This window comes from Battus philenor, unplaced genomic scaffold, assembly GCF_028537555.1.
Source record: "Battus philenor isolate CCGP_79_NKW_IND1 unplaced genomic scaffold, ilBatPhil1.0.hap1 SCAF_3, whole genome shotgun sequence".
Classification (NCBI taxonomy): domain Eukaryota; kingdom Metazoa; phylum Arthropoda; class Insecta; order Lepidoptera; family Papilionidae; genus Battus; species Battus philenor.
This window is the reverse complement of record NW_027181693.1, coordinates 5,232,473-5,248,428: the sequence shown is the minus strand read 5'-3', so window position 1 is coordinate 5,248,428 and position 15,956 is coordinate 5,232,473. Positions and strand designations below refer to the sequence as shown.

Sequence of the window (15,956 nt, the reverse complement as noted above, 5' to 3'; positions counted from 1 at the left end):
TTAATATTATATTTTATGCTTAGTCGAAACGTGTGAAAAGTAAATAGCTTACAATATGTTATCATAAATATTCATCGGCCAACTGAAAGTTGTAGAAAGTTAGTTCGATGTGGATTTTACGTTTGTACGTTTGTGCAGCGGTTTCTACTTATGTAGCTTTCTGTAAGCGCTTAGCAACTGCCTATAATATCACTCGGTCTAATAGTTTGCTGTTTTTTCGCGTAGGGATTGCTGTTTTGTCTCTTGGTTACTGTTATTAGATTAATTAAAAACCATATCAAGCAAGTTTTTAATTTTGCAAGTCTAAATGAAAAAGATTCAACGTATCTACAAATAAGAATTGAACGATATATCACAATAAAAGGTTGTCTAACTGGCTGTCTATTAATTTGTACCATTATAAGACACATGCGTTACTATATTTTTTGAACCCCGTTTTTGAGGGCCTTTTGTACATCCCTATCTGATTTTTGGGAAAGGCTTTTACATTATTTATTTAATATTTTCACATACTGCTTTACTCTTCTATTATTCGTCATGTGATCTATCTTTCTACTTCTTTCATTCCACAATTCTCCAGCATTCCTTTCCATACTAATTTCCTTTCATGCATCGCCTCTCTTCCTTCACCACTTTCTTAAATAACACAGTTACAAGTAATTAGCAAATTTTTCATTGCTTTAGCTAATATTTATGTTATACTATTTTATATCCATATTCAATATGCTTATTTAATACACGTTATTATAATTTGCGTTCCCATATTAAAGCTATATACGTAATGTAGGAGTATAAAACGACTATACGTTGTAGCATCTCATCATCACCATTATCATTTCAGCTTCGGGTAGTTCACCGTTGGACATAAGCTTCATTCATGGATTTCCAAAAAGACTTGTTGGAGCCCACCTTCTGTATGTCATCTGATAAGCTTAACTAAATCGTCTATCCACCTTGTACTTAAGTCCCACGCCGCGCCTTATGTGGCCTGTCAACTGCTACTTTAACTTGCTAATTCGTTGGGCTGTGTAATTTGATCTCGTAGAATGAAACCAAGCATAGCTTTAGTCTTCATGGTTCATTGAGTGACTATGAGCTTGCCAATGGGGACCCAAGTGATAGAACACGTTTCACTGCAGTAAGTTGCCGTCACGATCATAAAAATAAATATCACATAAAATGCTACTGTAGTAACCAGTTACTTTTGTTGTCAGCTTAATCACGACCTTCGACCAATAGGATCACAGAAGAAAACAAAGCCGTGATCATATTGACCAGTTCAAGTAAGCCCTTCGATAAGTACGGACTCGTCTTTTGTCAATTTTAAAAATGAATGTCGTACCAATAGTTGTCGTTAAGCTGATTGTCAACAATGATTGATTACTTTTGTATGGGAATACGCTAAAATAAATTACTACCTATTCATAATCGGTGCTGGCGAATAGAAATTTCAACACGTCTTACATTGTATTAAAACTAACTAAATATTTTTTATTCGAATTTACTTAATGCACGATGCGATTTATTTTTGAAAAAAAAATACTACAATTAAAATGAATCAACTGTAAAGTATTTGGTATTTATTCACGCCGCTACTCATTTATTGGCGTGCAATTATTTTGTGAATTCCGTTATAATAATGTTAGACACCTTGAGTTCATTTGTATGTTACAAATTTAACATGACCTTAAGTATTTAGCGAGAAATAACATGAATGTAATTTTTTTTAAATATATGTTTGTTTTTGGTTTGATAGTATTTCAAGTTACCTATTCACTTGTTGCCTTTAATATTGAGCTAAGTTCATAACTGAATCATCTGTCCACCTTATTGGTGTACTCCTATGCTGCGTTTGCCGTTCTGTGGCATCCACTCCTGAACGCTAAGGCACCAGCGGCCTATGTGCCTCACGTTGCCTTGCATCTGTATTTTTTTAAATAATTGTTGTTATTTTAAAGTAATATATAGCTAAAGATAAGATTTACTGTTTTAGGTTTTTCGGCTTCTTTTATAAGTAATCCTCTATTAATTCTTTCTTTGTTCGGCATTCAGTCGAAAACATATGATGTTATCTTTATCATTATTCCGACGGACATATCCGAGGGAATTAAAATTAATTTAAACCGGTCACAAGGAGGATAAATACTGTAAAGTACTCGAAACGCAAAAAAAAATTGAATATTAAATCGAACAGCTATGTAATCCGTTAAAAATTGTTTTATTTCATGATTAATATTCGCGTAAATTACAAAAGTTAATTATTTTTTTAATGTGCTGCTTTTTTAATAAAGTATCTAACTTTAGAACTTGTTGTTAAAAATAATAACTATCAAAAATGTATAATTAATTAAATATATAATTTTTTTGACATACATTACACCATATAACACGTAACGTCATAACAGAAACACGCGCGGATATATACCATGAATGATTTTTACTATTTTTTACTCGACTTGTGTTTTTATTTACAATTATTTTAACGTATTCAAACGTCGTCGTACTAATCTTATTAATGATTTGCGTGCTGGACGTTCTTCAATAGGGACTACTTTGAGTAAATCTAACATTAAAGTTGCACGTGATGGTATTACAAGCGCAGTAGATAGGCACCTACCAGCAAATTCATTCCTTCGTCAAATTTTAAATATTTTGCATGTTAATTTAGGTGTTCTAAATGAAAATCTTATACATAAGAGTAGACTCTAAAACGCCGGTTGTCGTGAAATGATATTGAAATTCGTAGTTAAAACATTAAATGCTATTTTTGATATTGTTATGAATACATGTTTTACAGCCATTTTGAAGATAGTCTCTTGAGACTATACTCAAAATGGTAATGTATGTAGGTACTCCTTTACAAACATTACTTACAAAAATAACAGGATAAAGCGAAGACAGGAAGATGAGATAGTCGGAAAGGAAATAGCCTGTTAAATGTAAACTATCGGTGTATACTTCGTTTAAAAAAACATGAAAACGCTAATAGCAGAGTGATATTTAAGCATTTATTTGCTTTTTATTTGAAATAAAATTTGTGAATAAAAGTCCACGTAGCGTTAGCGCACTCAGTTTACGAACAACTTCGTGGAATTGTTAGGTCGTCTTACAGCCCTGACCTTGAATCATACGAGTCATTTCTTTGAACAAATAAAAAAATTCCTGGAATTTCAAGTTAACAAAAAAGTGGTGGTTTCGTTCGAAAGTGCCGTGGAAAACATTCTTAAAGAGGTTTGGGCCAAACTACTTATCACAATGGTTTTACTGTATGCAACAAAGTTATATATAACCGTTCAGATTTAAATATTACAAAAATAATTTATAAGTCGATACTTAATTTAATATTTGGTATTCTAAAAATTTTTAGTGTTACCACTCGTTCCGCTGATTATTTTTTTATAGAACCCCTCTGAAACAGTTAAAGATTAATTTTGTTCCGTGAGCAATATTCGCGTAAATCTAGACAGTTTAAATCTTAAAGTTAATTTTCAAGTTTCTTGATTTACAATAATTCACTTTTTTAATATTAATGGTAAAATAAGGGTTAGTTAATACATAATACAGTTAAAACAATCATAGTCTAACGATACGTGTATAAGTATTTATGTTCAAATATTATTCGACAAATTCGGTTTGTAACTTAATATTGATACTTTGCGACAATGAAAACTATCTCCTTTCAACGAAGTTTCAGTTGCATTATATTAAAAATTCAGGTGTAACTAATAAATGCTTAAGTTAACTCTTTAAACATAATATGTACATATATATAGATAGTTTACATTTAACTAAAAGGTGAAAGATCAAGACCGTGTCTGAACGCCAAACAAGATAAACCGCGCAATAGAGGAATTCCAAATACAAATTATGTTTACATATAAATGCATAAATAAATAGTTATTACTACCTAACTTCTGCCATTTCCATTGAATGGAGACTAAACATAAAACATGACGAAAAGGAAAAATGATAAACTGGCAAGGTTATAACAACTTTACTTTTATTGGATTGGATTTTATTGGATTGGAAAACATTCTTAAAGAGGTTTGGGCCAAACTACTTATCACAATGGTTTTACTGTATGCAACAAAGTTATATATAACCGTTCAGATTTAAATATTACAAAAATAATTTATAAGTCGATACTTAATTTAATATTTGGTATTCTAAAAATTTTTAGTGTTACCACTCGTTCCGCTGATTATTTTTTTATAGAACCCCTCTGAAACAGTTAAAGATTAATTTTGTTCCGTGAGCAATATTCGCGTAAATCTAGACAGTTTAAATCTTAAAGTTAATTTTCAAGTTTCTTGATTTACAATAATTCACTTTTTTAATATTAATGGTAAAATAAGGGTTAGTTAATACATAATACAGTTAAAACAATCATAGTCTAACGATACGTGTATAAGTATTTATGTTCAAATATTATTCGACAAATTCGGTTTGTAACTTAATATTGATACTTTGCGACAATGAAAACTATCTCCTTTCAACGAAGTTTCAGTTGCATTATATTAAAAATTCAGGTGTAACTAATAAATGCTTAAGTTAACTCTTTAAACATAATATGTACATATATATAGATAGTTTACATTTAACTAAAAGGTGAAAGATCAAGACCGTGTCTGAACGCCAAACAAGATAAACCGCGCAATAGAGGAATTCCAAATACAAATTATGTTTACATATAAATGCATAAATAAATAGTTATTACTACCTAACTTCTGCCATTTCCATTGAATGGAGACTAAACATAAAACATGACGAAAAGGAAAAATGATAAACTGGCAAGGTTATAACAACTTTACTTTTATTACATTCCATGTATCTGGAAAGTTGTTATAACGTTATATGAATGTACAAGGTATTTTAATGAAAAAAAAAATATATATTTGTAAGTATATAATTAGAAAATTATCTTTTATTGTTCTTCATATTTCAATTAGTCTACTTGAAAACAATTCGTTAGGTTTAAGGAAGGATTTTGGAAATGTCTTACGCATAAATAACCACAATATTTGAAATTATTATTACTTTATCGATTTTCAAGAACGGAGTTGCAGATTATATTAAATAGAAGTTATATGATCAAGTGGTAACGTGATCAATATAACATGAAATTTTATAGTTTTTATAAAATTATAAATTCCGGTACATATTACAACCCGTTCAATTTTCATATTTGAAATAAAAACCAATAACTTTAGCGAAAACTATTTTTTTTATTTTTCCCCATTTGACCAAATAATTCACCAGATAGAAAGCGACGATGGTGTCGAAGAAGAAGCATGCAGATTCAGCAAGTACCTATTAAGTCTGACCCTAAGGGACCTGGATTGCACGTAACGCTTGGTACGCCCCCAAGGAGACTCCACAGTGTAAGGGTGGTTGTGCGCCATCCTCTTTACTAACTGTTAACGTGACTATATTCGGCTGTTGTCTTTTTTAACCTTTACAGTTTTGTAGGGTTTAGGGCTAGGTTATGTTTATCAAATTGATTTATAGAGCTTATTACAATTATAAATATCCAATGGTTTTGAAATAGTGGTATATAACCGAGAAAAATATTTGTTTTTGCTACCCGTGTTTAGATCAATTAAATTAAAAAAAAGTGTTTTACGATAATCAAGTTAATAAAAGCACGTAAATTAAAAAAAATGAATCTGTATAATCTTATATAGATAGTTAATCTTATTTAGTAAAGTTCCTGCTACTTTGAGTGTTTAAAATATGATTTATTGCTGGCTACTAGAGAGCTAATATTTTAATACGTTTTATACTTTGCTTAAAACATTTTGCTTACAATAAAAATATAAAATATGTCAAATTGGCCTCGCTTACAGTCACTGAATGCGGCATGAAAAAGGTGTTTCTATTTTTTCTATAATTTTCGAACCAGGAATGAGGATTTCCGTAAACGAACGATAGAAACGACACAGCCCTGCTGATTGGCATGTTATGGTGTTATTGATCAGGCCACGTAGCGCATAGAATTGCCCTTGACCTTTTAAGGTTTAGGAGTAGAGATCACGAACCGGCAAGCTCGATGTTAAATTTCTACCCATAAGATTGACAGACGATCTTGTTATGTTCGTTAGAAAATGCTGTATACAGACCGTTTCGTACAGGTCCTATTTGAAATCTATGAGAGAGGCTTATATCTAGTGGAAGGTTTTCTACAACTGAAATTTTGATGATAATGAAAAATAGGTAAAATTAAATAACGCGTCAACTTTTTTAATGACAATAGTCATTCATAAGGTTTTAAGAAAAAAAATATTAAAATCCACACACAGTATCTTCTAAACATGTATTATTTAAATACATGCAACTGTGATAAAAGCATCTAACTAGCATTTGCGAGTTGATTATTCGATATAATCCATGTTATTAATGATTGTTGAAATACAATTAGCTTAATTGGCGGTCGTGACTCGAGTTACGGATATAATAGCGCGAGGAGAGGGCATGTATCGCTGAAACGTTCGTCTTATAGAAAGACTGTTCTTAGCATCGGGTTAGGGTCAAATGGTAAGTTATTTATTAAAAATTCAACAACGCACGCTACGATCATAAATAGAATTTATTTTGGATAGAAAAAACTAAAAACTTTATGGCAGAAAAAAACTCATAATATTTTGATATGAAAGTATAAATATTGAAAGTTGCTTCGTTTTTAAAACCATATAATAAAATTAGAACTAAAGGTTCATGACCATGTTCTAATTTTATTATATGGTTTTATAGTTATCTTAACTTCTATCTAACAAATCATGAAGTATATGTATATGTGAATGTCTAATTTATATATTCTTTCTAAGTATATGTTTCTAAGTACAAATTCGTACTGTGTGGTATTTGAACTAAAGGTTTGAATTCAACCTTTCCACACATTATGCAGCATCTACGATTTAAATAGTCGTGATGGCACATATAAAGTTATGTTGCTTGCAATATTTTTAGGTTAACTGTATATAAATGTCGGAAAGTGTAAAGGTATTCGAAGAATAGTGCTGGCCATATGCGTGTGCGATGAAAAAAAAATAATATTAGTAGACATGTTTCTAAAAGTTCAAGGCTGATCTTTTTTGTTTAGATCAAAATACGGTGACTTAGCCAGTTTAAAACGTAGCTATAACGGGCTCGGTGAGTTTACCATAACTGGTCAACTTATAGTAACTACTCCTCAGAGTATTGCATCGACATGGTGATTAAATAGACCTTCTATATTTAAGATATTTAAGTTAGCTTTGCCATATCTACAATACTAGAAGTACTAGTTATAAAGCAATTATTATACACATATATACTTTTGTTCAAGAAGTTGCTTTTATTTACAAGTAGATGTACAATTTTCGTTTAACGTACCTTGATTTTCGCAGCAATTTCAGCCTAATATTTATCTGGGTTCAGTTACTAACACTTGTATAGACTAATTACAATATTGCAACAGCAATGTTGATAATAAGGTAAATTACAAGAAATGGACGAAATATTATTGCTTTGCCGCCTGTCATAATTTTTTAGCCATTAAATTAAATAAAGAAAAATGATCGAACACAGTTGAAAGGCGTTTTAATATGCATCGTGTAGATAGACAAACAGGTAGGTATATATATATATAGAAGAATGAAAATTTAAAAAGGAAACCTATGGAGATATTTTAGAAGCGTAGGAGAAGTAAGAAAGTAAGAAAGGAAATGTATAGAAAGGACTAGAAAGCCAGAAGAATGTGAGATATTGCGAAGAAAAATAGAGGAATGTATGACTGAGATTGTGATGGAAAAAAGAGAGTATAAATCAAAACAGAAGTAAAAAAACATTAAATTGAAAAAAAATCCTCTCCCTCCCAAGATAGGGGTAACGAGTGGTCTTCAATAACGGAGGCCTTTAAAAAAAAGATTGTAGCGCTAATGTAATGATTGCTTACAACCATGAGCCTTAGAGCCGTAAAACCTTTAATTATATCAGGAATGAGTGATTTGACGAAAGAATCATCCTTATTAGTCGTGGCGATAATTTACATTTTCACCTCTCTCTAAAACTATTTTATTAACAGTTAACCCTACAGATTTCTAAGTAAAATTATGTTTACATATAGATAGGGAAAATACTTATTTAATGGCATACATCATCCGACTTTGACATTGTTATAACATATGATTTAGTATTTTAAAACTCTGGATGGTTCGTGACCACTACCATCTCGTGAACGCATTTCGCGACTGCAATAACTGGTGCACATATTCTTTTTTTTGGATACCTTTACAATCTGGAAAGCTTGTTGCTAGGTAACCATTACTTAAATTAACAATGCCTGCACGAGGGTGGTTACTTTGTGCAATATATCCAACCATGCTAAATATAACAAGTTGGAATAGCTTATACTAATCGTTTCCGAGCGCATAGGCGATATTCTCTATCTTTCACTTTTTGATAGATAAGTTTTCGGCTCCGTTATCCCGCTAGAATACAGTTTTGTGTCTATCTGTGCTGTCGATATGTGTAAAATGAATGCGCAGCGAATTGGCTCAAGAAAATTTTTTTTTTATAAAAATATATTATCTATGACTATTACTAAATTCTTAACAATAAAATATTCTTATATTATTTTGTAGTCGCAGGCCATAGGTACTTTATTACTCATCGATACCGAAAGGTACTCAAGATTTTGTTATTCAAAACCTGGGTAACTCTGCAATACAATAAGTAAATCGAAGCTCGTACCATGAAGCCAACTCTTCTCGTCAATACATGAAAAAAACTCATGTCATTCTTCATCGTTTGTCTCTCGAACTAGAAAGTCGAAAGGCACTTCTCAATCTATATGGTAGTGGGCGATATAGCGTTTAGTACGGATAGTCGCCGGGGCATCAAGGTTCCGGAACGGAGACCAAGGACTGGCAAGCGTAGCGTAGCAGGTTATAGCGTCGTCGGCTTACTAAAAGCAACTGAAGATAATGGACTCAGGCTGCTGCCATATTTGGGGTGAGGCATAGGCCTAGCAGCGAACACTACATCTCAAACGCTTTAATATTGATATTGTTCTTCTTTTTTTCTTGGTTATTACGTTGTTTATAAAGTACAATGTGAAGTACAGGGAATACATATCCCAATCTTACAAAGGGATTCTATTCCGCAGGTTAGTATTAATTAATTGTTAATAGAATTTTTTTCTGATTTGTTTTGTGGCATTTAAGTGAGAACGCTCCGTGTTACTGGCCAGTACGACCACAATATTTTTAGAGTTATTTTTTTTTTACATTGCAATTCAAATTCGAACGCCGATATGAATTGGAATGCCAATATTGAGATAGATTGATTAGATGCCAATGTTTGTTTGGGTCTAAATTGAAAATAGTACACGATTTTGAATATTCTCTGTATATATTAGGCGTATCGGAAAGTTATGACGTTTTTGTCGACATATTTTACAGGAAAATCGATTGATTTTTACCGCACCGGTATTGAAAATTGGCATAAAGTTGTTGATAACGAAGGTGAATACATTGTTGATTAGAAATAAAAACTTGTTAAAAATGTGGTCGTGTGAAGTTAACTTGAGAAAGCGGTGTTACTTTCAAGTTCCCTTAATATTTAATGTACATCACCTTGATCACACCTGGCTTTCATCTTCATTGTCATCGATGAAGGAACGAATACGTGTCATGTGTGGTTTCTCACAGCTGCCCGGTAAACGCGTATAATTTAAGTGCAATTCGGCCTTATTCGATATGAGTATTTAACCAATCGCACAAAGTCGCACAAGTATAATCTTTTAATATACTCATGCAATATTTGAAGTTGTGTTATGACAGTAAGATTCCGTCATCACTTTTGTCTTGCTATTTTTCACTGTGTCTACAATTGGTTGGTGATACTTCGAGGAAGTCGCTGTCATATTATTGCAATTAAAAATTCCCTTTTAGCATTACGTATGAAATCATTTAATTTTTTAACCAAGAAATATTTACGAAGGCAACTGTATTCGTAGATTATGAGCATATTTATTAAAGTCATTCAAATATATTCGCTATAATTAATTTGATTGTGAAGGTTTTGTGTAACGTGGTAAAAAAAGGCCATTAAAAATAATGGCTAGTATTATTCAGTTTTAATTTTTTCACATGATAGGTGTACTGTGTATATATATATATATATACTGTGTATATATATATATATATATATGTATATATATATATATATATTTAGTTTTTTTTTTACATAGGGAGGTTGTATATACGAATATCAAAGCTTTCTCTGAGTTTATAGATAACCGATCAAGAAATCATAATCAATATGTAATTTTATAACACTTAACCAATATTATATTATTTACATGAGTGTTAGATGACAAAAAAACAAAATGATAATGAAAACTTTGACCAATACAATGACAAACTTAGTGAGTTTTCTTTGCATCATAGTGTCATTGAAGATTCTCGCTATTGTATTAGGTTTATATACAAATGGTATAAGGTAGATTATAATTTGTGTACATTAACATATGCTCTCACATTTTAACAATTTACACCTTATTTCTGAGCCGTTAGTCGAGTCGTGACATTGTATCAAAATTGGCAGTAGTCGTTTGAGCCCATAGACCGCCACTGCAAGACATATATTGAAAAAATATTTACTCGTAAACATAAAAAATGGCATTATTAAATTCGGTACACTAATATTTATCGGGGGATATACCATATACACCACGCCTGGCAGACGGGTTGGCGATCGCTGTGTGGTATTATGGTACGCAGAGGACTCTGCTGCCCATATCCTGAAAAAAATATCAGAGCATCGGCAATCTTAAATAATTAATGCGCAAAGTGTAAATTACATGAGGTTGTAAACCGGAAATCGAATGCGCGACCACGATAGCAAGTCTCAATCCTCTGCCGTTGGGCTACAGCGAAATATGCATAATAATTTGGTGAAACAGGAAGTAGTAAACTGCGTGGTTAATATATTATACCAATGATAAATTGTAAACAAATGCAAATGAAATAGGTGCTTTAGCAGTGCCTCAGTAGCCGTGTCTGGTCACATACGTTGAAGTAAAAAAACTACGTGGCCGGCTCGAATTAAGAAGAAGTACCATTGGTACCATGCGGGTTTGAATATACATGTGTAGTTTGTTTCATGTGTTACTGTGGAGGAAATGATATATGTGGTATCAACCATTCTAAATCTAATCTGCGATATTTTCCTTTTCTAAAAGGTTGTCTATGTTTAAATAACTAGAACATTCAAGGTTTAGTTAGTTTAGTGTCTTCGTATTGGATGTAATAGTCTATTTCAGAGTCTATGGTTCTGTTGTGATTGAACATCAAAAAACACAAATAATTTACATACATACTTTATTAATTTTTACATTACATTACTTCCTTAATACACGAAACGTCATACATGTAGTCTTATAAACAAACATTGCACAGAGTCCATTAACGTCAATTGATTTTTTACAAGTTACTTTTGCAATATCTTCAATCTTAAATAAATATCCTCGTTAATTTTATTTCAAACTTTTTTAGATTATTTAGAAAAGAGTAAAAAAAGAAAATTTTTATACGTTATGTTATTATAAAATAATATAAAAAAGTGCATTTTCTTTAGACATTTACATAAAAAATTACGTGTAATTATTTTTATTGCCTATACAAAGAAATAAATAACACAAGCATGAAAATAACTAAAATCTCATTCGTAATATTAACTGTAAGAGGTAATAAATATTATAACGTCACTCATCGTACCTCTACCATTTTTATTGAGGCAGTGAAATTATTTTTAATCGGCAAATTCACGTACAAGGTCATTTCCGTCTTTGTCCTTTCCCTTATAAATACATTTACGAGTTTAAGAACCTTACAAGGTTATTCAGTATAATATTATGAAACAACGGGGTACAGATTATTTTTATGTTGTATTTTATAAACAATTATTACTAATTTAATGTAGATAGATGATTTTATAGATAAAACTCTTTTATCTCATGTAAAAATGTTTACATTAAATTTACGTATACATTAATTATAAATAATTCTATCTTGACTTTTTGATAATTTTCAAATTATAAGTAAGATAATGGTGTTTTAGTGAGTTAACAGGTATTTGAACAAGGTACTTTAAACGTTTCACTCTACAAATGCTAAACGACACAAATCCAATCTCGCTTCCGTAGTTATATGTTGAAACGGTGACTTATTCAATAACGTCCTGGCATTAGCGTTTCTTGAATCTGCAAATAAAAAGAATACATTTATTTAATATTTTTATTGGAAGCGTATATAAGCGCATATATGTAGGCTAGAAAATGTTAACGATTTGCGGTACATATATAATTATAGCTAGTTATTAATAGACCTCATTTTGATAGAAACTATCATGAAGTTGAGCTTCCCTAAAAATGGTTGCAATCGCGCTTTGATTTAAAAAAAGACAAATACTCGATTTAGACACCACGAGGGAGTCGGGATTTTTGGTCATAATTTTCATAAAATTCTTATTTACTAGTTATTTAAAGTAGTTAAGAACAAAAAAGTTTTTAGCATTTGAAAATTTAATAACATTTTTCAACTTATTTTTGTAAATTTCTTTAAGAAAATTTACAATCCGTTCTTGATTCAAAAGTTATTATTTGATTATAAGCAACATCTTACTCACCCATAAGAGTTTGCATTTGCCGTGGCGGTCGCTGTTGCTGTTGCGCTGCCACTATTGCCATGGCCGCCGCAACCACCACCGCAACCACCGCCGGAATGCGATGGCCCCCCGTAGCCTCCGTTGCCTCCGTATCCCCCGTTGCTTCCGTAGCCGCCATTGCCGCCACCGTAGCCGCCCCCGTAGCCGCCGCCAAATCCGCCGCCATATCCTCCACCACCTCCTCCGCCGCCACCTCCACCGCCTCCGCCGCCACCGCCACCGCCATAGCCGCCTCCGAAGCCACCTCCGTAGCCACCGCCGTAGCCTCCGCCATAACCGCCACCGTTTCCGTAGCCCCCGCCATTTCCGTAGCCGCCTCCGTTTCCGTAGCCATTATTGTAACCACCATGATGACCACCGTAATTACCACCATACCCGCCATGTCCTGTAAAAGTTTTTAACAATTTTGTCTTAATATTATTATAAGGTTGTTTACTCACATTATTAAAAATTAACACCGCTTATAAAACTTTCATGATATACATTAACAGAAAATAATAGGACTTTCTAATATAAATTAAAATAAAATAAAATATATTTTCGAATATCTACCGTAGTGAACACGCTTTTAATCCTTTTACACGTTCGAAGAAAATGTAATGAGATTTATTATTTTGATTGTTGCTTGAACCAAGTTTAATAATGACTAGTGCGGAAGTTCTCGAAACTCCTTTCGCTTTAATATAATTAAATGTTTAAGTATTTTTTGTTTTACTTCATGTTATTGCATAGTCAATAGAATTTAACATGCCATGCAAGAATATTAAGATAGTATTCCCTTCTTTCTACTAACATCAAGATCATCTTTAAAGCTTAAAACTTCAGACTGGTAATATGCGATGAGTTTCATTAATTCTATACTAATTAATCAATCCATTAGGCTATATGAATAGACTATTTCCTGTTAATTAAAAAATGATCGAATCCACTGACTCGCTGTGTGCACTCCATCCTTAATGGTTTTTCAAAAGGTAAACATAAAATATCAATTTAGTTTTACTGTTTACCTATTTTCAAGAACACTTGTTTTATAATAGCCTATCCAACCAAAAAACAAAGCGATCATATTTTTATCTATGTTTCTTCTATTAATTTTATCTCTTAAGGAAACACCCACTAGCAAGACTATTCTGTAGATTAGTTTAGTATATAATAGTTTTATATATAAAAGACATGGAAACACTAACCTATAGGTTTGATCGTATACTACTTCGATACCGTATATTTTTGAGCTCTGGTTAAAATATGAATTATACATCTAGCACAAATCTTCCTATCACATAAATCAACGTGCGAAATATATTTAATTGGACTCATATAAATGTCTAACCTTGCTCTAATTTGCTGGCAAGTAACTTTCATGTCATACTCATCATGTTCGGTGGTAGTTCTAGCAGTCTCTATTAAAGGATGTTCCACACGTGTGGTAGTATCCGCACGCTATAATTTTATTACGACCACGTTTGAACTCGTTAAACTAGTTGTAGTTATTAACATGAGATGGAGCTTCATAATTAAAAGCTAAACAAAGTATATCAAAACATTGTCGCTGAAAAAATCACACAACGAAAATTTTCACGCGTTTTATACATGATGAGGCTGAAGCGATATTTTCAAATTGTCGCTAACTTGTACCCTTAAGCTTAGTAAAAAGAAATATATAGCGCCTTTAGATCTTAATATTTTTGAACTCCGTGAAGCTTTTTGATACAACGGGCAAACAGCATATTTCTATGATATAATATCACGATAGTAATAAACGAGAAAAAAACCAATAGTAAAAATAATACAACATGCTCAACGTCGCAGATACATATAAATTCGTAAAAATAGGGTGAAATGATAATGGAACATTGTCTTTAGTAACTTACCGTGTTCCTTCACAAGTACGATGGTCTTAGAAGGCCTTTCATATCCACCGTCGTAGCCGCCGTATCCACCAATACCGCCCCCATACCCGAAACCACCACCAAATGATATGCCGCCACCGCCTCCCAGCCCCAACACTGACTTCAGTAGATGCCTTTTTTGTCTGTTTTGCCTAACTGGCTTTACATTTTCCTGATCCTCTAGTTTCTGTAAATATAAAATTTCATTTGTCAAACCCTACCTTAATAAAAAATATTTAATTTTTGGTACAATTAAGGCAACATTTATCTTAAGAGATACTTTATTTAATGAAGATAAGCTTGTGACTTTGCATTTAATATAGTCTACGAATATAATATAATTAATTAACAGTAATAAATTCAATGTCTAATCTACTAAAAACTTGTTTACATAAAAAATAAAACTGCTTAGATACCGGAACATTAATGGGAAGGCTACATAATATATACGTAATGATATTAATTAATATTCTTACTAAAATTTTATCCTTTATATAGAGGCTCTATGTCACAAGGATTTAAAAAAAATTATGCTATTGAACATTAAGAAATAAACGTGATAGAAATTATCAAAGTACCTAAATTTAAAATTACCTGAACGTAAATAGGTTGCGGACTAATCCCTAAAGATTTGGCAGCTGTTTCTCGTGCGTACACAGGCGGATTCTGCTGAGCAAGAAGCACTAAAATCGGGAATTGTCTCGCCCGGTCGTTGGCCTGCAGCCTCGAGTCCTTAGGGGGTGCTAAAACTGGCGCGACGAGCACGACCCTCTCTCCAGAGTCGAGGGCATTGTCGCCGATAGTCGCACTGGCCAGACTGGCCAACGCCAGCACGCTCACCACCACACCACTTAGTCCCATCGTGATCACTGTCGCGGGACACATCGTGCAAACCTATTTATACATCGGCTTTTCCGACGCCATGAAACGTCACACCGGCTAGTATGATCGCGGGATGTTTCGTGGAACGTTTTCTTCTCACGGTGACGCCACAAAAAAACTGACAGCACTATATTCAAAGACATAAACGTGCAAATCCTCTAGATACCAATTTACAGTGCTATTGTTTATTGACGACAAAAGCCAAAACGTCATTTGCAATGTTACTAGCGTGACGGCTCACGCCCGCCAATTTACGAAGTCCGCTCACGTATACATCTGGTTATTCCCTTAAACCGGACGCCCGCCTTGGTATGTTTGGATACATTATAACTAGTTGAGTAGCAACAACGGTTTTTTTATTCAATTTTATACGATATCGAAAACTACTTTTATTTATTCACGAACCGGCAAGAAATGGTCTTCTATGTTGTGCTGGATGTTGTTTTTATTTCTTGATTTTTTGTAAAAAATATTCGG

At 32.6% G+C, this 15,956-nt stretch overlaps 1 protein-coding gene across 1 annotated transcript; it reads right to left on the bottom strand.

The window, feature by feature from the left end:
- Positions 1-12,009: 12,009 nt before the first annotated feature.
- Positions 12,010-15,735, bottom strand: LOC137926862 (uncharacterized). Its single transcript, XM_068770588.1, has 4 exons — positions 15,192-15,735; positions 14,580-14,784; positions 12,670-13,093; positions 12,010-12,244 (listed from the first exon to the last, which is right to left on the bottom strand). The coding sequence occupies exons 1-4, from the start codon at positions 15,480-15,482 to the stop codon at positions 12,229-12,231; spliced, it is 936 nt and encodes a 311-aa protein (XP_068626689.1). The 5' UTR covers positions 15,483-15,735; the 3' UTR covers positions 12,010-12,228.
- Positions 15,736-15,956: the final 221 nt, after the last annotated feature.